The sequence below is a fragment of the Brienomyrus brachyistius genome, chromosome 7 (assembly GCF_023856365.1).
Source record: "Brienomyrus brachyistius isolate T26 chromosome 7, BBRACH_0.4, whole genome shotgun sequence".
Classification (NCBI taxonomy): domain Eukaryota; kingdom Metazoa; phylum Chordata; class Actinopteri; order Osteoglossiformes; family Mormyridae; genus Brienomyrus; species Brienomyrus brachyistius.
In genome coordinates, this window is record NC_064539.1 from 2204514 (window position 1) to 2226095 (window position 21582).

Below are 21582 nucleotides of genomic sequence, written 5' to 3' on the forward strand. Positions count from 1 at the left end.
GGGTCCCTGATTATTCTTCAGGCTGGCGTATTCTGAGGAGGGTGTCATTGCGTGCCATGCCTGAAATTGGCACCAGGCGTGTGTTTATGTAAATGAATGAATTTGTAGGTCTCATTGGTGCTATGAGAGAGCCAAAAGCTTTGGGGTTTGTTTTCTAACTCTTGGGAATGTTGGGGGGGGGTGGCTGGTGGTGGCGCTAGGGAACTGTCTGCCCAGCTGTGAAACCCCCCCCCCCCCATCCCCACGTAATGCTGCTGCTGTTAAGCTTCCTGCCCAAACACAGCTGCTGTCCCCATGCAGTGTCAGTGCTGCTTCTCCCTGGTGGCTCTGAGCACCTTTGGGGTTGGGATGGGCTGGGGTCCGGGAAGAGGAGTGAGGCTGAGTAGTGTCGGCTGTCCGTGGGCTTGCAGGATGCCAGCCACATTGTTGGCTGAGCCGCACAGACACGGGGCAGGATTTCCTTCTTTTCTCACGGTTGCCCATGGCTCCTCCGGGGGTGGGGGGGCTCATGCACCACCCCCTACCACAGCGCTGAATCAGAGCTGGCTGTATCCTCTCGCTGTGTCTCTCTCTCTCTCTCTCTCTCTCTCTCTCTCTCTCTCTCTCACTATTCTGAAGTTAGAGAGGAAACCCATGGAGGTGGTAGTGGTGGGGGGGGTAGTAAGTGTCAGCTGACTTTCCCGCTCCAATCAGACACGTCGTCATATAAGCACTGAGCAGCTGCAGGGCTCAGAATTAGCGTGGCGGATCAGGCGAGGCAGTGCAGCATGGCTGTCCGGCGACAGGAGGCAGCTGGGGGAACCGTGAGGTAGCATGGATGAGTCCAGCATCCTGAGGAGGCGGGGGCTGCAGGTACGGTTGGGGAGGGGGGGGGTGGGGAGATTCAGTGTGACGCCTGCCGCCAGCAAGTCCAGCGGCTTTTCTGCATCGCTATTCGGTTGTGCGGGGAGCTACAGCTCTCGGCGCGTGTACACTTGGGAACTCAAGTTTTTTGGACCCGTTGGTGAGGGCATTCGGCTACTGGGCTTTTTGCGATTTGCATCCTTAGATAAGTCTGTCAGTGCATTTGTGGACGTTCTGTAGTTTGTAGAGTCATACCCCGCTGTGGTGAAATTGGATTGAGTCTACGTGTGAAATGATTTGTCTCTGAGTGTGAACAATTGTTGCTGGGTGAGAGCAATAGAGTAGTTAATGCTGTGATCAGTGTGTTTTTCCCCCTTGTTAAATCATTTAGGTGACTTGCCATTAGGGCTGAATCGATGTGTTTTTGTTCAGCTTTGTCAGCAGTGTTCGTCTGTGACACTGCCAGGCTGGTCAGAGTGATTGTTGAGCTGTCGTCAAAGTCTGATCACGACCCACACACTATACGATTAGTGTGCATGTAACCGTGATCATCTGTTTTGAGATCAGCTGCCTTTTTGGTGTCTTGCACTTTGTTTTTTTTTTTCTGCTCGTGCATCACGTCTAACAAAGGCAGGTGGTGCAATGATTTTAGAAGGTAATAGGACATGCTTTCAGTAAACTCCAAAGGAGAGAGGACTTTTCACTGCCAGCCGATGCCCATAGTGACTGAGAGATTGCCTATTAACAGACGTCTTATTTTCTTAAACCTCTGGGGGAGCATTTCATTCATTCAGAGTGAGGGTTACAGCGATCTCTGAGGTTAACATCAGACTAGCACTAGGGGTCATTGTTGTCAAAGGGCATTCGAGGTCGACAAAACGCTCAGCTGGCATTTTTGCAAGGTTTACAGTTTGATTAGTTGTTTGTTTTGAAAGTTCCGCTCACTCATTAAAATTTAAGCACCTTTTTATGTTTCAGAAGTAATTGTATCATAAACTAGAAGGTTATGCCTGCTTGTCTGAGATTGTGATAAAGGAGCATTTATTTCGTTTGAACAAACTGAAAGCAGTGGTTTGACATTTTAAGGTTATTACTTCCTCTCTCTAATTATGAAATTTGAATTTGAAATTTAGCTTTGTTGCATGGCGTCAAATCTCAGTTTTAGATGCTGAACGGGGTTTTCTTCTAGGGCCCATTAACGCCTCCCAAAATGGCCGTGGGCATTTATCGCGGGCGGCCAAACTGGAAACGGTGAGAGGCCCCCGTTAATTAGCTACCGCTCCCCTGCTTGTGTGCTTTCGGCTTCTGAAGGGGAGCACGACATCCGATGACTTTTTGCATCTCGATGGCCTGTGTTTCATGGAGTTTTTGATAGAAAAACTGCCCCCCATCCCCCACTACAGCAGGGTTGGGGGCCTTATTCTATAGCTTGGAGCAGTGAAAATGAGTGTAAGGTATAAACAGAACCTTGATATTTGAGCCACAATAAAATTAGATAGTGAAACTGGATTTTACTTTTGATTTGACAGGCAACTATTTGGATAATGTGTGGGCAATCATATCCGCAAAGGGCTGATGTTTATGCAGGTTTTTGGGATAACCTTTAGGTCAGCTGTTCAAACCCAGGTGTGAGGCTCTTCAGCCAATCAGTCCTCTGATTAGTAATCTAATTATGGAGTTACAACAAAAACCCGCATACACACCGGCCCTTTCTGGATTAGATTGTCCATCCCAGATTAAAATTATGGGGACAATATGGCAAACCATGTCTAGGTGTACGTATGTGGTTAAGCCTGCCCCTGCCCTTCTGTTCCTCAGCGCCCATTTAGTCACCACAATTGTCCTTTGCTAATTGTGTGTTGCAAATAAAGACCTCCTGCATGTAGATGGTGTTCACTTTGGTACGTCTTTGCTGCTGCTGAGCTTAGTGATGGCGACACTTTCTTTCGGCATGGGAAAGCACAGGGCCCCCCACCCGAGGTTCGTGGCATATGTCTGAGACTGGCTGTAGTATAGCGGTCAGGTTGCATATTCACACTACAAATACATCAGTGTTTTGGGATAGCCTGCCGTTCTCCTTCTTTATTAAAGAAGCAGAATAGTTCATTAAGTGGTAATGTATTGTTTATTAAAACTGTCCTTCGTTGAAGCTTGTTTTTGCGGCTGTGTTTGAGCGTACGCCCCGGGTTCACCAAAGGTTGGCTGCAGCCTAACAGCAGCAGAGCCACCGGGGAATGGGCTAACTGGTAGCATTTCTGTGCATGAGACCACGGGATGCTGTCACGGCACTGGAGGCACTTTCACCTCCACGCCTTTGCTAATCATGACCCCACTGACCGCACGTGAGCGTAAGTGATGCGCGAAGCCTGGAGAGACTTGGGCTGCTGCAGCCGGAACCTTTGAAGGCTTTATAAACGGGTCTCAATGGAGCAACCCAAATAAAGCATGTAGCTCAGTGTAGAGGATGCCCTCATTGGTCAGAAACTTCACATTTGTGAATGGAATTGCAGCAAAACAGTTTAGCTCAGTGTCACACACGAACTTCTGCTGCACTAGGTGCATATTAAAATTGGCTGAATGAATTTGGGATTGACTGTTGTGAATCTCAGAACTGCGCTGATGTCTGTGACAAAATTGTGTTACACTCACAGAGTTGCTATATTAGAGAACAATGTGTCAGTCATGGTCTTCATCTTCTATTTCTTTAAATGATTTGTTTCTGCCTTCTTATGAAGCCTTGAACTTATATACCACTTTAATAATAGTCAAGAGTCTGCAGTCATGCTGGTAGGAATTCCACTTTTTTTTCACGGCCCTTGTGAACCGATGAAGTGGGTGGCCCTGCATGTTAATGTTCTTGCGGTTGACAGTTTGCCTGATTTACGTTGCCGTAAGTTTGCTGAAAGTTGGGAGCAAATCGCTTCCACCTAGCACACACACTCATGGTTTTTCGTTTTCCCTCCTCCAGTCAGTAAAGGCACCCATTGATTTAAATGGTGCGAATTGTAAAAAGGAACAGATGCATTATAGGTGGGGGAGGTAAGGGAAAGGATTTATTTATACATTTTTTTTTTCCAGTCAATTGAAAGCATAGAATTTAATTTTTTGAACAGATAATAGGGTATATCTATTGCATATTGGAAAAAGCCAGCTGGCTCTCTGTCCATCCGTAATTCCATCCACTTTCCGTAACTATTGCCCAGTGCTGGGTCGCAGGGAGCCTTGCATCTGTCTCAGCTAGGATAGGGCTTCACAAATACTGACGTTCCGTTGACGACACAGCATGAGTCTTATCAAAACTCAAAATGGTTCCAAGTGAAAGGGCTTTAGACATCATTGGTTGTATATCGGTGCTCAGGGCTTGGAGTGGCCTGTAAAGGGTCAGTGTTCAGGTCCAGGGTTGGTCCAGTTTCATGGGAGGCAGTGCCACGTTTGTCTTTGAGCATCTATCATATATTGTGTAATGTCTGGGTGTGGATGGCTGGCAGCAGCAGATATAAGAGATATATTGCATTTCGGATTTCTGTCTCATCATGTGCTCTGCTTTTCTGCATTCCGAATATCTGAACCATTCCCCTTCGAGGTTGTGGAAGCAAGTGGTTGTCATAGTATTGAGCTCTGCTGGGTATGTCCATGGTAGTGATTTGCGTGCCGCTACCAGGCTCAACCAGTCGGGGAAGTTGTGGCTGGTTGGTGGTGCTCCTGCATGACGACATTACCGTGGTACACCGCACACACACTGAGCTGCACAGGACTCCCGCCGAGAAGCAGAACAGTGCTTTGTGCTTCTTAACAAACAAAACCACTAAAGCAGAAGTGAGACATTCATGAAATTCTAATTTCAGGGTGCCGGGATGAGGGGTGAGGGTGGGATTAAAATAAATGAAAACGAACAAATGCAGCCAACGTGCTCCGCTCATCTCCCGCTAAAATCAGTTAAGACTGATGTGGGAAAATGTTACCTGAATTTTAAAGAGGTGCCAAGAATAAATTAGCGGAGATGTGCGTGTTTCGTCCACGATATTCAGAAATTGTGTTTGCTTTCTGTGGCTCTCACTGTTGGAGGCAAGGCACTGACGGTCGCTGACTCTGCCGCTGGTCGCTGACTCTGCCGCTGGTCGTATTGAACTTCATACAGGTGCCAAGAGCGAATAAATAGGACTGGCTTTGCCTAACCTTTTGCCGTTACCCTTGAATGCATGTTTTACTCATGGGAAGGGGGGTTGGAGTTGTGGAATTTTAACATAGCTGTGCTGATGGAGTCATGGGTATAGGCTGATCCTGACACTCAGAATTTTTAAAAAATGACTTTTTTTGTAATTCCCAGTTTATAAAATACAATTTTACACCACTATCTTAATTCATTGCACAATATCTTCCATCCATCCATCCATCCATCCATCCATCCATTTTCCAAACCGCTTATCCTACTGGGTCGCGGGGGGTCCGGAGCCTATCCCGGAAGCAATGGGCACGAGGCAGGGAACAACCCAGAATGGGGGGCCAGCCTGCACAGTATCTTCAATTTCTATATTCATCTGCAGTGCCTGCTTATCTGGGAGCTCCAATGGATAGCAAAGATTTTCTTTCCAGTTACGTCGATTATGTAGTAATTTCTGATATGCTGTATATAGATTTTTGTCAGCGAATCACTGTCTGATTGCAGTGTTTGTTTTCTGCAGTTATGTCGCTTTACCAAGTCGGTCTCCTGGGTCATACAAGCTGTGTTTCATAAAGTCGCTACAAGTGCTTTTAAAAGCTGTGACATGCAGGGTCTTTCCGTAACCACAGCCTCCTCAAAGTCAGCTCGTCACGCACCGAGGTTGAGGGTGTGACTCTAGTATCTAAAAACTACTCACAAATAACAGTGTGTGTATTTTGGAGGATAGTCTTCAAGTAGGTCAGGGTTTCAAATGGTTGAGGCCAAGAAAAACAAGCTGCAGTACCTTTAAATACATGACCTCCAGCGTAACTTTGAACCGTACGAATGAAATGTGACTGTGGCCTTTTTATTTACGGTTCACCATACTGACAGTGCATTGCTCTGCTTTCCTACGCTTACACAGAGCTCAGGTGCGCAGATGAACCCCATTCCTTCCCATCCTTTGTCTGGCTCCTTATCGGTCATGCTGATGCCGCCCCCTTCCTAGTTTTATCTGCCATTATTACACTACACTCCCAGAAGTGTCACGGACGAGCTGTGTTATTTTCGGGGGATCCCTCCATGTGCGGCTGATGACGAGAGGATGTCGAATTAAACCGGAAGTAATGTGATTTAGCAGCAGGATCCGTTTGTGTGGGTCAGCAGTTTGGGTGTAGTGGGATTATATCGGTTCACCGGCTGCTTGTATTTTTAAGCTGGTTAGTGTTCCTCATAACTGATCAAAAAGATAAATGCATGAATATAAACCTCAAAAATCTTTTAAAAAATGAAAAGCCTGAGGTCATTTTTGTATAATTGGGAGCACTAGTGAAAGCTGAGGTTAAAGTCCAAAATGATAATTAAGCCCTGTTCTTTCATCCTTTTTAAGTTCCCGGATGTTTTGAAGCTCAGCTAGTTATCTGTGTGAATTTAGTGTCAAACCAATTCATATTGTGCATTTATTTAATTTTTTACCTTAATGTACAGAATGTAAAGTCACCCAATCCCATATGTCCCCAAAAAGCTGCAGATTCAGGATGATGTTAGTCTTCTCATTTTATAGTCTTTTTTAAAAAAAAAAAAAAAAAACTAGAGATGGATGTTTTGTCACTTTCAGGAAGACTGCTCCATATGTTAGCATTTTACAGATCATGAAACCGTAATTATATTATATTATATTATTATATTATATATATTTTAATTTTTTTTTTGTGATTTTAATATGCTTGTTTTCTCCAAAGACTGAAACAGCCGTTAACTCTGCGAGTAACTTGAAAAAGGACATAATGTTCATAACAGACCTGTGTAGTAAAATTATTACTGAATGCAGTACTGAATTTCACTCTTAATGTGTTGGTCACTGCGAGCCTAAATGGAAGTGAATATGTGGCCATACTAGCCATACTTGAGGCTTAGCTGCTAGTTGTCAGTCATTGATAGTGTTACTCCATTAAAGCCCCCGGTTTGACCTATTCTGCACTTTTAAATGGGGTTTTGTAAAGAAGCTGTGGTTCCCGCTGTCTTTCAGGTTATTGTCATGGATGTCTGCATTCCAATTCCGACTTAACTGTGAGCTTGAAAAACATTTGTAGCTTCAGTAATGGAAGGAATGCATATTTTACTATCTAGTTTATAAAAAGTATTTTGCCCTCTGCGTGTTGCATTTATTCTAAGGTAGTGTGGTAAACAACTTCTAGATTGTATCAGAAAGCTGTTAGTCGATTTTTACTGTGACTGCTCGGATCTGTGCATGCCAAGTTCATTTCTGATAGGTTGAATTGAATTTAAAGTGACTGCTTTTGATGGATTGGTGATGGATTAGTGTGAAATAGTGCTAAAGAATTGTACTTAATAATATTTTTTTTTGTAGAAGTTTGTTATATGCAGTGGATCCTTTTCATAGGAGGCCAGTGAGCTTTGGGCTTTCATATTCAAATGTCCAAATGCAAACAAGCTATAAGTCTCCACAAGCCGTTGAAATGAAATTTTCAGCAACTTGTTTTTCCACCCCCCTCCTCATGGTTCTACATTTCAATTTTCACACCAAAGGAAAGACTGTATCGGTTCGCCGGGAGCCTGCTGGAGTGAGGTGACTTCCAATGATTTGCCAATATCTCGAGACCATTTTATTGACTCGAGACACTATCTGATTGTCTTTTGTTTATTTGTATTCACCCCATGACAGACCCTCGCTATCTAACTGGTCAAGGCTCAGATAATCTAGCAGTATGAGTAGCGCTCTTGGCAAACGTCACACGCTCTCTTATCGGTCCTCTTCCCAGCGAATGGGAGCATACGTGCAGAGTTGCCTGAAATTGATTGGGGACGAGGTGGAGATATCCACGCATGACCTGCTGCCATGTTTCCCGATGGTAGCATTAACCAGCGCAGTATCTCCTTCCGGGATTAAGCCCTCATATTTCACGTCCAGTGGCTCCATAGTAGAGGGAGTAATGAAACTCTGAAGTCAATCAGTGATTGGAATAGGCTTTTCTGAAGCCAGCGATGCTTCGAGGGGCTGGGGGCAGTGGCAACAGTGCAGTAATTTGTTCAGTATGTGTCTGCCTTGAATTTCATATTTCTCAGCAACTGTATAAAATTGTACATTGCATGAATTGATTAAATTCTGGAATATGTTATAAAAAATGAATTTCCAGACTACGCTCATTTCCATTTGAACAAATGTGTCCTCAAACAGCAGTATGCATTCCTTATGGATGTCTTATAGAGGCAGTTGTTGATGGATGCCTTTTTGTTTGTTTGTCAACAACTCATCTATGAAAATTTGTTTTGAGAACGGACAAAATTTGCCAGACGTTTGCACTTTGCAACTGTTGTGATGTTTTCACTCTGAAATGCTATGGAGAGTGAATAGGTGGTGCTGTGTCATTCAAACGTTAATATTTACGGTTCTGTTTTATTTTTCCCTTTCTGTTTCCCTTTTGAGCGTAACATGCTGTGAAATCCATTGTCTGAAACGTAGCGCCATCCCATTAGCAGGGACACAATCTTTCCCCCACAGAATGTATTGTCGTTCTGGAAAAATCTGACCCCATCATTCCAGAGGCCCTTTAAGCAGACAGTTGATAAATATGTCACACCCCACCTCCATTCACATGGAAAGCTGAATTGCCTCACACCATGGATCAGAAGGTATCCCACCCTTGGCCGTAGAGATTGCCTTTCCTTCTGTGGATAATGCAGGGATCGATGTGGGGGGGGGGGGCATGCTTACGTGCTCTCGCAGCGGCTGTGTGTGTTGGTTTTTTTGTGCTCCTGTGTAAGTTCCCCTGGTTCCAAAGACAGATGCATTTATTTTAGAACTGCTTTGCATGCATCGCGCACTGCACTGACCAGCAGCAGCTTCTTGGCTTATTTGGCCTTCACCTCACCCTAGTATATTCCCCTTCAGAGCTGGGATGTTACTCCTTAAGGCATAAGGTGTTTTTTTTTTTTTTTTTTTTTTTTTTTTTTTTTGCCTGGTTCACGTCCTTGTGTACAGAAGTTTTTAATTGAATCTAGAGCTGTGGGGAAGCTAATCTGACAGAAGGGCTGATCTGAATGCTCTCCAGTGCTGCTTTGTATTTAACTTTGTGTGTGCCAAATGTGCTTGAATACCAGGCCCTCGCTAGAGTTTCTTAAATGGGGAAGTGGGCCCTGGCTTGGTAGCTGGCTAACGCACTTAACTTCACACCCTATGCGTCTGAGATGCTGTTCGGCCACCACGGCTTCCTGAATGCCCCCTTTATGTCTTTCTTACCATTCCTACCAGAACCCGTTGGCGAATGACATGAGTCGTGCGTGCGGAGGAGTCATGTGTTTGCCGGATGAATGGCAGCAATTCCAGGGGCGAGGAGACATGTTGAAACCTAAAATGACAAACTTGTTGCTTTTCTGATGGCATGTTTGTATACAGTGAGATCTTTATCTTTAACTGCTGAGCTATTCATGTGTGTGAAACACATTATAGGTAAACAGTGTTTCTTAGACCTTGGTTTATTGTCTCTGCTCGATGTTTCCTTATTTGCTATCATGTGATATAATTTAATAAGTTCCCATGGTTCCAAAGACAGATGCATTTATTTTAGTGACATCAGCAATTATGCGATCTCCGTGAATTTTTCTCTTTTTTTTTTTTTTTATTTTGTTTTTAGATCAAATGTTCATTCCAGGTAAAGGGACTTTTACATGTGCATGTTAAGGACTTTTATGTCGTTAGGCCTCTTAAAAGCCACCGTTCAGTGAGTCATTAACCTTGATGAAGAGCTCATAGAAAATTAGCCCTGAGCTCTCTCTCCGTCTGCTTTGAGAATATTGATGCCTGGCAGTACGAAAGACTGGACATGCCGAGCGATGTACAGACGGCTCTTTTCAGTGCCTATCAAGGGTATCCAACTGCAGTTCACCCAAAATGATGCTGCCCTTGCTGTGATGGGCTGATGGGCATGTGTGCATGCAGGTTTTATTTGCTGTACTGTTTAGTGTACATACTGCTCTTGCAGAGAACAATATCAGCATAGTCTCTTGTCATGTAATGAGGAATTTTCTGTATTTGTCTGAAGTCTTGTTACTGATCCATCCTAAAACCCCCCAACCTGGTCTCTGAAGGCATCCCTGGAAAGGAGACTGGAATTTCACAGGCGTCGATGTGTGGGCGAAATTATCAACTACACATGTCATACTAAAATGCCAATATGGTGAATAATAATGCACACCCTCCCCCCCCCAATAGCTATCAGTTTAAAATATATAGATGTTTGGTATTATGGCTTTATTAAATTGGATTATGAAAAACTCAAGATTTGGTTGTCGTGCCTCATTCTGTGCTTTCAAGGGTGTATGAAGAGTCGGTCTGAAGTGCGATCTGTTGAGCTCGTGTGATCAGTAAGGGCACAGTGCCCTTAATTTAGCTATGCTCTCCTGCTGCTTGGTAACAAACAGCCAATGTTGTGTTGTGTGTATGTTTACACCCTCACGTGCTTTTACTGCCCGCATCAGGATAGCAACTCCAATTCCGAATAAACTAAAAAAAAACGCGCATCAAATCTATTTTCTCCTGAATTACTCCAAGCCCCTCTGGTGATATCCTTATATAGTCTGATGGTTGGTCGTTTAGTTGATGCGCAGACACTGACATTCGCAAATGCTGCATCAGGAAGCTTCCCCCGAGGGCTTCTTCTTCAGGAAATCCGCTGCGATTTTCAAGCGCTTTTACCGATTAATCGTAAGTCACTTCACTGCTCCGATGCTCAGACACTATTCAGACAGTAGGTTTGGTTTCAGAGAAATTTTTACTTAGTCAGTTGAGCTACTGAACTAACCTGCCTAACCTTTTGTATAAATGTGTAACAACATTATTTTAGTGCATTGCACTTTACAGGTATGTGTGTATAGTGTGGGCAAGTTATCATTTGTTTGCTGTGTTTGACAAAAAGTTACTAAACCGATGCCTTTTAGGGAACTTACCGAGATTTAACTGTAGTGGGTAAATGGGTCATTTTGCTGAGGACTAAATATACAAACTGGGACTGTCTGCTATAAATATGACTCTTCATTTTACCTTTTCTTTCCACGTGCCATGTCTGTAACTTCCTAGGTTATACTGGGGGCGCTGCTTAGCCACTCCAAGTGTGAGCAGGTGAATGGAAAAGTCTGGCTCTGTATTTCTTATCACATTTTAATGGAACATGCACTTGAAAGGGTTTTTTTTTTAAAATATATATAAAATGAATGTGTATGCTTTTGCGTGTCCCCTTTCAGCTGTTCTGCCTGCCTCTTCTGGCTGTTTTCCTCTCTAATTATTCACAGATGAACTTTCTCATAAATCCTGATCGTAGGGCTGTTGGAAGCCATTCATCAGCATTAAGGCTGGCCTTCGCTCTCTGTACCCACACAGTGTGAGGCCTATTGCTGCCTTATGATAGGAGGGTCGGTCTGCCATTTGGAGTGTGGCTGAAGGTGACTGAGTTCATTAGTAGTTACGGATATTTGCTCTGATTAAATCCTATTTTGATGCATAAAATTGGCAGGTGTTGGCCAACTTGGAGAAAAGTATCCTGTCCGAGTGTATAATAAATTCTAAAGGGGAATTTCCTCGCGATGTAGCTAATAAAATGCGTTCAAAGCATTTGGTCTTTGTCCTGTTGGGTGTGGTTTGGTCTAATCTGAATCTTGGTGTTTGAGATGTTTGCTTTCCAGTTCATAAGACTCTATCTTCCCAAGAACAGTCTACCCTTGGCAGCTAATCTTGTTTATGGTACATTAAATGAAATATCGCAAAATGTCCGATACGTTTCTCTCTTGATACACACTGCATGACTTTGTACTATTTTTTCGAAGTGTGAAAAACCAGTGTTATCTAATATTCGATTTGTTTGGTTGCTTCAGCTGGTAAAATTATGTAAATGATTGCTTACATCATGTTTACCATTTCTGTAGGGTGTACATCAATAATTTCAGATGTCCCTAACTTATGAACTAAGCATCAGTAGTAATTCAGAATCATTAATCGCTCTAAAACACAAATGCTAACAATGGCAGCGCTCATTTGCAGGAGGGACCTGTCAAGTTTCTGCTACTTGTAGCATCTACCTACAGAGTCTGGAGTTATTTTGTGTTAATGTTGGTTAAACTGGCCCAGAAACTTCTGAAGTGTCTATTCCCGTATTTAGAAAGCAACACTATTTATATATATCCCTTTGAGTTCCCTCTTGCACTAAATTCCTCTACAGTTACACAGTATTTATATTATGTACCAGGTTAAGGGTTTAAAGAGTATGGGTGCAGACGTTGAACGAAGCTGAACTGTTAGATTTGTCTTATTTATTCAGAGGAGCTGAAGGACTGTGTTACGGTAAGCTGTGGGCCCCCTCACTTCTCCATGTCAGCACATCCATGTATGCCCATGTTCCTAATGTCTGCTTGATCTTAGGGTGGGTGAACTACTAAGGAAGGAGGGCAAAATAAAGAGAATTATTAATGAAGCCTCAGGAGAAGGTGGTTCACTGTTGGCCGGCTTTGATATTGGACCGGAGGATGTAGCCATAGCGACCCCTATGTGATGCTGGCTTGCTGGAGGGCCTTCAGAGGACAGTCATCCCAGTGCTCAGTGGGGGCTTCACATCAGCACCCCCTGCGGCCATCTGTGTCCGTCTTTCCCATTTCCCTTTCCCATTCTCGTATATAACTCTGTACCAAACCTCTACCCACCCCCACCAGGAATAGTGAGCAGCATTTCAAAAACCCAGCCTTTCAAGTGAGACTTTAACATTTTTAGAGCATCCCTTCAAAATCTCCAGGCTATTTTTGAAGTTTTGTCATCCCTGCTGGTGTCTCCCATGGTGCACCTTGTCTCCGCTTAATACAATTATCTCCCATGAATTCTCTTGAGATCCTTTGCTTTTCAAATAGCATGAAATACTGCAATCATGTACCTAAAAGATGCCGCGAGTAAGAGAATAAATAACAGAGAAAATGTGAAGTGCTTGGTACTGGACTCTGGATCACTAGTGGGGCAGTGCCTCATGGTTACTTTAATCTAGATGATCCTCAAACAGATGTCATCCAGTTATTATTTTTCTTAAATATATGTGGTGTTTTAATTAGAGATGCACCGATCTGATATTTGGATCAGCGCCGACGCCGATCCAGGTCTATTTGATGGATCAAGTATTGGCCATATATGTGTGATCCATGTTCGAGACTTACCTTAGTTTTTGGCAGTCTCTAAAGAGAGCTCCTATTTTGTGTTACATCTGTTTGCACAGTCAATCACATGACAGCTCTTCTCCATTTTAGATTCAAACTGAGTGCTATCGCTGCCACAGTTATTCTGCCACTCAATGGGTGCGAGCGCAGTGACTTCTGCCTGCTGTGACGTCATGTGCATAGTCTTTGCAGTACGACAAGCGTAAGAACTTTGGAAAAGAGGGTGATGATCTGGAAGTATTATACGCTTTTAACAGCAACTAGTAGTACAGGGAGTTGCAATCTTTGTAAATACAAATTTTGAGAGGTGGGAGTAGTTTTTAGTGGAAAATCCCACTAAACAAAGCGCACATAATTGTACGAGACAACGCAAGTAATATGAAAAATGCAGTGAATGATTTGGGGGACACTAGCTTGGGCTGTTTTGCGCACACGCAGCAGCTTGTGATACATGAGTGGCTGCTATTGTAACGAAGCATAAGTGTCGCTGTTGCCAGTGGGAGAAATGGATCAAAAAGGCTTAAAACAAGATGTACAAATGAGGTGGAACTGTACATTATGTATGTTCCTAGTAGCCTAATTCAAGATTTTTATATATATATATATATATATATATATATATATATATATATATATATAATAATAATAATAATAATAATAATAATAATAATAATAATAATAATAATAATTACGCACAAAGACAGATGAATAGATAGATATTTTATAAAAATATTAAAGTAAAGACAGGTTTCAGCAGTTGTGTATCAGAATCGTATTGGAACTGAAATGATGTGGATCCGCCTATCCCTAGTTTGAGGAATAACTATGAGGAATAAAACACTTGTAATCATTGCAGAAGTAGTTTTTGGATCTTAGCGTATTTAAGTTAAATGTTGGTTGGCTACAGCAGCACATTGAATGCAAGCTCAATGTTGAAATTAAGTGTGGTGCTGTTTTCGCAACCAGGCAGGGTGGAGCCCTGCTGATTCCCCCCCGAGACGCGCACACACTGGTTTTCTCAACCCACCGATATGGCACAGTGCCACTGAAATGCTTAGCCTTATGATTTAGCTTAACCCGAGGAGTTGTCTGGATGTGATGGCTTGTGATCTGGAGCTCGAATGTGATTGAATAACACTCAGATCTCCGAGAGGTGGTAATGATGGTTAATTTGGCAGTTAATCCTCCAGGACTCAGTGTCAATTTATGTGTACTGAAACAGTCTACAGCTGAGTTATTGTGGGGAGTCAAGTGTGGCCTAACTTCATGCACCCTCTTTAACCTGAGCCTCATGGACGTGTACAAGGCAGAAAATGGGTGTGATCTGCCAGTCCCCAGACAGTGTCCTTGGTGCAGGTGTGGCTTGGTGTCCCTATTCCCCTAAGGAACATTTCCTATTGGTCAGTCAGCGTGGGGAACAGGAAGTAAAGTGTGCTGAGCAGGCAGGTGTGGGCGCAGCTGAAGGTGCCCCCGGGAATTTAGCAGAATCACGACCATATGTGCGGAAAATTGTCCTCAACAAAGGAACCATACAGGTGTGCTCAATCTCTGTTGTAATGGCATTCAGGCCTGGGTGTAGTGTTCTGTGTCATGGTGTTAGGCTGCGGAAGTTTTCAGAACAAGGTCAGGACTTTACTAAATCTTTTTCTGCAGGATCTCTGGCCATTTGGTCTCCTTTCCTGTAGCATCAAAGCACAGCATTGTGTCCAGAGGCCATGTTTCATTGTTTAGCTCTTATTAGTTGTGTGTTTTGCAGGATAAAGTTTGCATTGTCTCTCCGGTATTTCTTTTGCCTTGTATCCTGTGTTGCCTGTGTTGTTACAAGGGTAGTAAGCACCCACATATAATGGAATTAATTTGTATCCATGATCAGCTGACACTGGAGGTCCTGGTGAAAGACTCCATCATACTTCCCGTGTAATTAGACCCATGTAACCCGGTTCCTTAATTGAAATGCTGACACGGTGGCAGGGGTGATGGATGTTAAGCCATAATCTAGAACTGGACAGCTGCTTTTAGAGCTTTTTTTGATTGCTTTTGACATTTTTCTGTTTTAAGCCTAATATTTTCCCCCCCTCTTAAAGGAAGATCTAATAGCACATTTCCATCCTGCTGGGCAGATCTGAATTTTTTAAGCCAGCACACTCAGATTTTCATAAGGTAACTAGGCGATGTGTGCCTTGTCTGCTCTTCCTAATAAATCATGGCCTCTTGTGCTTACCTATGTGTAGGGATGAGATTCAGGGGCATAATGATGACGCGGTGTGTTACTGAGACTAAGGTGACGACGTGATATGTACTTTGAAGAGTGATAATATGACTTTGAGTCAGTAAGGAAATAGACGGGAGTGAACTCCGTGTTCTGCATGTGGATGAATCAATGCAAGCAAAGTATCACTGCTGGTGAGTCGGTATGCAGTTGCACCTTTTTCTGGTATCGAGAAAGGATTGGTCAATTATTGCTTTAATATTTAGTTGTTTAGATGTTTAAACTGCTATGTAGACAGAGGTTAGGAACTCAGAGTTGGGTGTGCTCCTTTCTCTGGCCTTCTGAGCCCATGTAAAGCTGCCGGTAGGTGGGATATATGTCCTTGTTTGAGTCTGTCAGAAATAGCTGACGGGCACACTGGGCACAGCAGTGGGAAGGAGGCTTCTGCGTCGCTTGTTAGATGTTAGTGTCACCTTGCCCCTGATGGAAGAAGCACAGCTGGGCTGGGCTTGCAGCTCAGAGGGGCTATGGGCGGCACCCGGCCCTCTGCTCTGTGTAATCTCGGTCATTTTTACTCCATCTCTTGTCTTATCATATATTGGATCAGTCCTGGGCCTTTCTTCTGTTCTGCGGAAACATCCTCGATGAACAGATCGGGAGCCGTTTCGGTTTTGGTTGCACTGACCGACTGACACGGGTTGCATCTTGCGTGTCAGCTGCCAAAGCTGAAAGAAGTGGAACACATTCTGGCGATGACTAATCTCTGTGTGCAAGGGTCTGCGTCTAAAAACTGACTGTAAATTTAGCTGTACTTCATGTTGAATGAAGTTGCAGATTTTTTGTAATAGTATACAGCGCCCTCTACTGGTGAAGTGCTGTTAAGTTCTGCAGTGTCCCATAATTTAGTCACTGTTACTGTTCTAATGGGTTAAAGCAGTTTAATTATGCTAAATGTGCATATATTTATAACTTCACTGTTTTACTTGTTGTTTGGGTTCAGCATCATTTGCTTTTAAAATGTTTTTCTTATGGTTTCCCTACAGAAAATATTTTCTTGTATGAATCGGAATCCTTTATCCAGCAAGTACAAAAAGTAAAAGGAATTTGCGCTTTTAGGATTCTAATTCTGACGGAGAACCAAAATATTCAGTGTCACACTTAATCTTTAGTGTATGTATGTAAATTTTAAAATGGTCTGAAAGCCTTTTTTAAAATGAAAATATTACATATTTTGTAACATATAATAAACATAAATGACAAATATCTTGGCTCTAAGTATTTCATGAGAATGACCTTAGTTTATCGGTCCCATTGGTTTTTCAAGGAAGTATGGCTATCAGTTACATTTTAATTCTGCATGCGACAGGTATTTATGTATATGTTTCATATTTTAAACGCGTGACAGATTAGTCACTAGTGAGAGCATGAAGAGCTGTTAGTGTGAGTGCTGATGACTTCACTGGTAAATTTGGATAACGAGAGTGAGGTCAGCTGTATCCCTGCTTAGGGATACAGCTGCCTTTGGGAATTTAGAGCCATACTAGGAATTCTGTAAATGTTCCAGAGCATAGGCAGCCCTCTCTGTTGGCTTTGGTTGAGTGAGGGCACCAACCTAGAAAGTTGGTAAATTCAGATATTGGATGAAAACAAAAAGTCTTTTTAATTAAATGGAAATGTGCATCATATGTGTAATGCTTAATATGGCATCATTTGCGATTGCAACCATACTTCTTTGGGTGTAACATTTGTGGAAATGTTTTTTTTTGTTCTTAATTGAATTTCATTCAATCATTCATTTCATTCCATCACAAGTGGACTGGGTCTTTAAAGGAGGGCTTGTCATTTAGTGTTTAGTGCTCTTGTGAACACAGTCAGCAGTGTTCTCATGTGTGTGGTACCCGTTGCCGGTCAGTATTATCTGAAATGATGCCTATAGCTTCTCGGCAACCTGGAATGTCTGACTCAAGCATGTTGTATTCTCACTGTATGTATGAATATTTCATGACTCTGTTGTAACAAATCTGAGTGTTCTGTTTTTTTTGTCCTAATACTCATGCTACTTTTTTCCCCCTCTCCCCTCCACAGAAGGAACTGAGCCTTCCACGAAGAGGGAGTTTGTAAGTACCAATGTTTAAAGTCTCAATTGCTGATATGATGTTCATTGATAGACAAGGAGAGTCATAATGTGAAGTAGTGGAAGATAATTGCATTAGGGTTGAAACACCCTAAAGAGGTGATTTCGCTGATAGATTCAGTACAGTGAGTCTACTGTGTGTTTGTTTTGCACTTCCTGGGTGTTCTGTGGGAGTGACCTCACAGAATGTAAGTGTAAGGTACTGGCCTTTCTCCTTTTGACCTGGGTTCGAGACCTCCCAGTCACATAGGTAAACAGAGCTGGGGCTCGCCAGCCAAGACACGCTGAGCTTGGGGGTCTTTGGTCGCCGTGCTTTGACCGTGGCCTGGCTGAAGGCCCATTCTGGTACACGGGGGGGCACTCCACTCGGATGCAGAGCTCCCAGGGGGTCTTGTGCCTGGGGTGCCCTGCCACGTCCCTTTGGGAAACATGGCTGTTAATTAGTGGTAATCCTGTAGCATCATGCCGAAGGTCCCCCAGAACAGAGCTCTTGGTGCCTCTTCTTAAATGCTGCAAAACATTCAGTGGGGTTGTGGCGCATTCCGATGTGTGAAGGACTTGAATGTAACATGAATGTATCTTATGTCCTTTAGCAGCTTTTAAATAGGAAATGGGACCTGGTGATCATCAGAAGCATCCTGTAATGAAAAGCCAGACTGGGACTGAGCCGTGTGGTTAGAGTATTTGGATGGTTCTTGCTGGGAACAGCTGAAATGAAATGCAAGTTACCCACTGTCTGGCTTAGTTTATGGATTGATGGATAGAATAGATCTTTATTATCATTGTTTTAAAAACAATGAAAGATGGATGGATACATGCATGCATGCATGGACGGATAGCTGTTTCTGTTGCTCGTTAGTTTTAGGCTGTTTTAAACAGGAGCGGAGTAGTGGGAATCATAGATGTGGATTTTAGGTAATAGTGGTAATATGTTAGTATTGTTTGTGTAAATACACTCATTCTAACATGGTCTAATTTTCTAATATGAATGCTGATGATACCTGCCTAAAAAAGAAATGGATAGTATTCATGAGGCCAAACAAGGATGGCTGTCTCTAGTGTTTAAAAATGTATTTTGTACTTAAATAGTCCTCTCTTCTCTCAGGCTGTGTTTGGACTTTTAAGATGTTTCATTACCCCCTGATGGGACAAGAGAAGATTCTCAGTCAGACAGCATGGCTGCCTTCAGAGAGACCGACTGTGTGACCTTTATGCCCATAGCCATGGCAGCTCCGCCCAGGCTATCACACTTCCAGTTGAGAGTCTGGCTTGGTCCTGGAGTAAATGTCAATCTGCTCTGCGTTTCATCGTGGGGGGGGGGGTGTCCTCTGTGACGTTGACAAGTCTCTGAAACATCACCATGCTCCTAATGCAGGGGGTGCCCTCCCAACAGAGCCGCTGGGAGATGCGTTATCTGGCTCTGTCTTACTTGGCCCCTCCCTTGCGTCTCCTCCCTGTCCCCCGTGGTGAGGCAGACCTACCTGCAGCTGAGGTCCGCGTGATCCCAGGTGTAGTGACAGCCCCGGTGGGATACTGCAAGAATTAGCCCGTGACTTTGTAGCTGCTAGTCCTTGCGGAGTGCAGGCCACAATGAAATGGGGGCAGCCCACAGGAGAGTACGTCAGTCTAGGCGTAGGTGTGAGGGGAAGTGCTTACTGTGTGATTTGTTTAGGCTGCTTTAGGTGGGGGGGCGGGTTTGTAACACACTGCCCATGGTGAAATTTATTACGTTACATGGAAAAGGACTGAAAACATGTTAAAAATGAACCGAATAATGGCCATGAAATATGAACAGGGAGGTGACTGTCATTGCATAGCCCGACTGTACAGAATCTCTTCATGATTTGAGTTGAGTTTTTTTTTTGCGTCTTGTACATGTGGGGGAGGAGGGCACCCATGCTTTTTTTTCTACTGCTTTTGTATGTCTTTTGGACCTACACCTTCAGCTGCAGGATTCAAGTTAAAAAAGTCTAGGTTCATTGACAGAAAACATGGTGCCCTCTTCTGTCTCATGCTATTGAGAACAGCATCCTGGATGCATTTGCAGTCTGGCTTTTATGCTGGACAACCAAAAGGCTGTCGGCCGGCTGTTGGCTCTTCTCCCCTTATCGCCAGTGCTATGCCCTGCTTCTTTCTTTGGTGGCTTTTGTTACTCTGATTGTATCTTGCTTGCATGACTGAATGTCTGCAGAATGGGAAATTGTGATCAAACCCTGAAAGTATTCAGACCCAGTATATGTATGCAATTTTAAATGCTTTTTGGGCCTTATAATTTTAACCCCCTAAGACGTGCTAATAAGGTGCGATATTTGCATACTTGGCTTGTTACACTGGACATGATATTTTACATGATTTTCTGACTCCATTAAGGTAATGAGCCCAGCCCTGGCAGCTGTTTGGCTTTGCAGGTTCTCATCTTAACTGCTGCGATTTACTTGCTGTTGGCTTTTGTTTCCAGTGTGACTCTTGCCATTAGTGTTAGATATGCCATTTTTAATCGCAGCTGACACCCTCGTTAAAGTGATACAGAAAGAAGGTACAGGATAACAGACAGCCTGTTTTTAACCATGCTCCCCTTAACTTAGGTGTATAGATGGCTGTTTCCTTAAGTTGCGTCCCTATGATGAGCTGAGGTCACATGTTTGTAAAATAACTGCTTCCCCTCCCATCCTTGAGTGTGCACTTTGAACAAATTGCCCGCATTTCCTGATTTAATGACTGTGCTACAATTGATTATATCAAGTGATGTTTGCATTGGCTAAGTTTCAGCCGGAAATGTCTGGCTGGACCCTGATTATTATGCAACTATGATTTTCTGTCCCCAAAGAGGCCGCTCTGATCAGCTATATGTGAAGATGTGGGTGCTGTGTACAGGTGTGTGAAGGGCTTCTTGGTCTGGGCCTTGACTTGGTGCATCTCCAGCTCACTTTGTCCTACTTAATAAAAATCTGTTTGCGTTGTGTGGCCCTTCTGCCACACGATGCTGTTGGTGAGTCATGTGCTAATTTAATAGTCCACCATTACCAACATGAGGCACAGAAGAGCACAATCTAATAGTGGTTTGGTGGCATGAAGTTGCTTCTAGATGATGAAGCAATATTGCAGTGGTCTGTGGTCAGCCAGTGATGACTGTAAACTCTTCCATAGTGGCTTCTATAAAACTGCAGGGTTCGATAGCGAGCTGCTGCAGTGTCACTTCGTCGGCTCTCTCCCTTCGTCTCCCCTCCATATGTAATCCTTCGCAGGAAGCACATCCCTTATGCTGGCCGGCATGTGGCTCTGCAGGATAGGACACTGTACCTGCGATCGGAAGGCCGGCATTTCAAATCCCATGGCTGGTAGTGATGTAACCTTGAGCAAAGCCTCGAACTCGAAGCTGGTCTAGAAATATTGGCTGACCTTGTTCTCTGACCCTCGCTTGCGTGTCTCGTTGGACAGAAGCGTCTGCTAAATAAGTAAATGTAAATACATGAAAATGTTATAGGTGTGTATGAATAGCTTCCGCTGGGTGCCATTAATGTTTAAGCCTATGTGCGGGTTTGCGGTGGCAACATCACGGTAACCATATACGTAATGTGATGCTTATGTATTGCTGAATATTTATGTGAGTGTTTTTATAAGTATGCTTTCCTGCCTAAAAGTGCTAAATAATCTGAGCACAGCTGCCACAGCAATAGCTAAAGTTCATTGTTTAATACCTCTTGTATGTGTACTGGTTCCGGATGCTAATGCTTTACTTTTTAGTATTTTAAAAAAAACCTGTTGCCCATAGTTATGCAATCCAAAAATTCCTTGAAGTTATTCGTCATATATTGTTTTATATCGCTCATTGGGGTTTGCTCAACTTAAAGCCAGACAAAAACTTGCAGCAGGCTGCAAGATATGTGAATTATAAGCACTGTCATTATTCACTAATGAATCAGGCGTGTATGGACTCGTTTCAGTAATGCTGTACATTCATAATTAGCGTTTATTAGGTTATTAGGGAGCTGTGGTAAATGTGCTGAGGACAGGTACACATGTACAGTACTGACTGACATTAGGTGC

At 43.3% G+C, this 21582-nt stretch overlaps 1 protein-coding gene across 12 annotated transcripts in view; it reads left to right on the forward strand.

The window, feature by feature from the left end:
- mast4 (microtubule associated serine/threonine kinase family member 4) overlaps positions 1 to 21582 on the forward strand; it is a 102487-nt gene that overhangs the window by 33724 nt on the left and 47181 nt on the right. For 10 of the 12 annotated variants that reach the window (XM_049019508.1, XM_049019514.1, XM_049019509.1 and 7 more), the window contains exon 4: positions 17487 to 17518. In XM_049019508.1, the coding sequence (XP_048875465.1) occupies positions 17487 to 17518 (32 nt within the window). Of the gene's footprint in view, positions 1 to 713; positions 853 to 10594; positions 10710 to 17486; positions 17519 to 21582 lie in introns of those variants that run through there. The other 2 variants (XM_049019523.1, XM_049019521.1) reach the window with 2 other exon arrangements.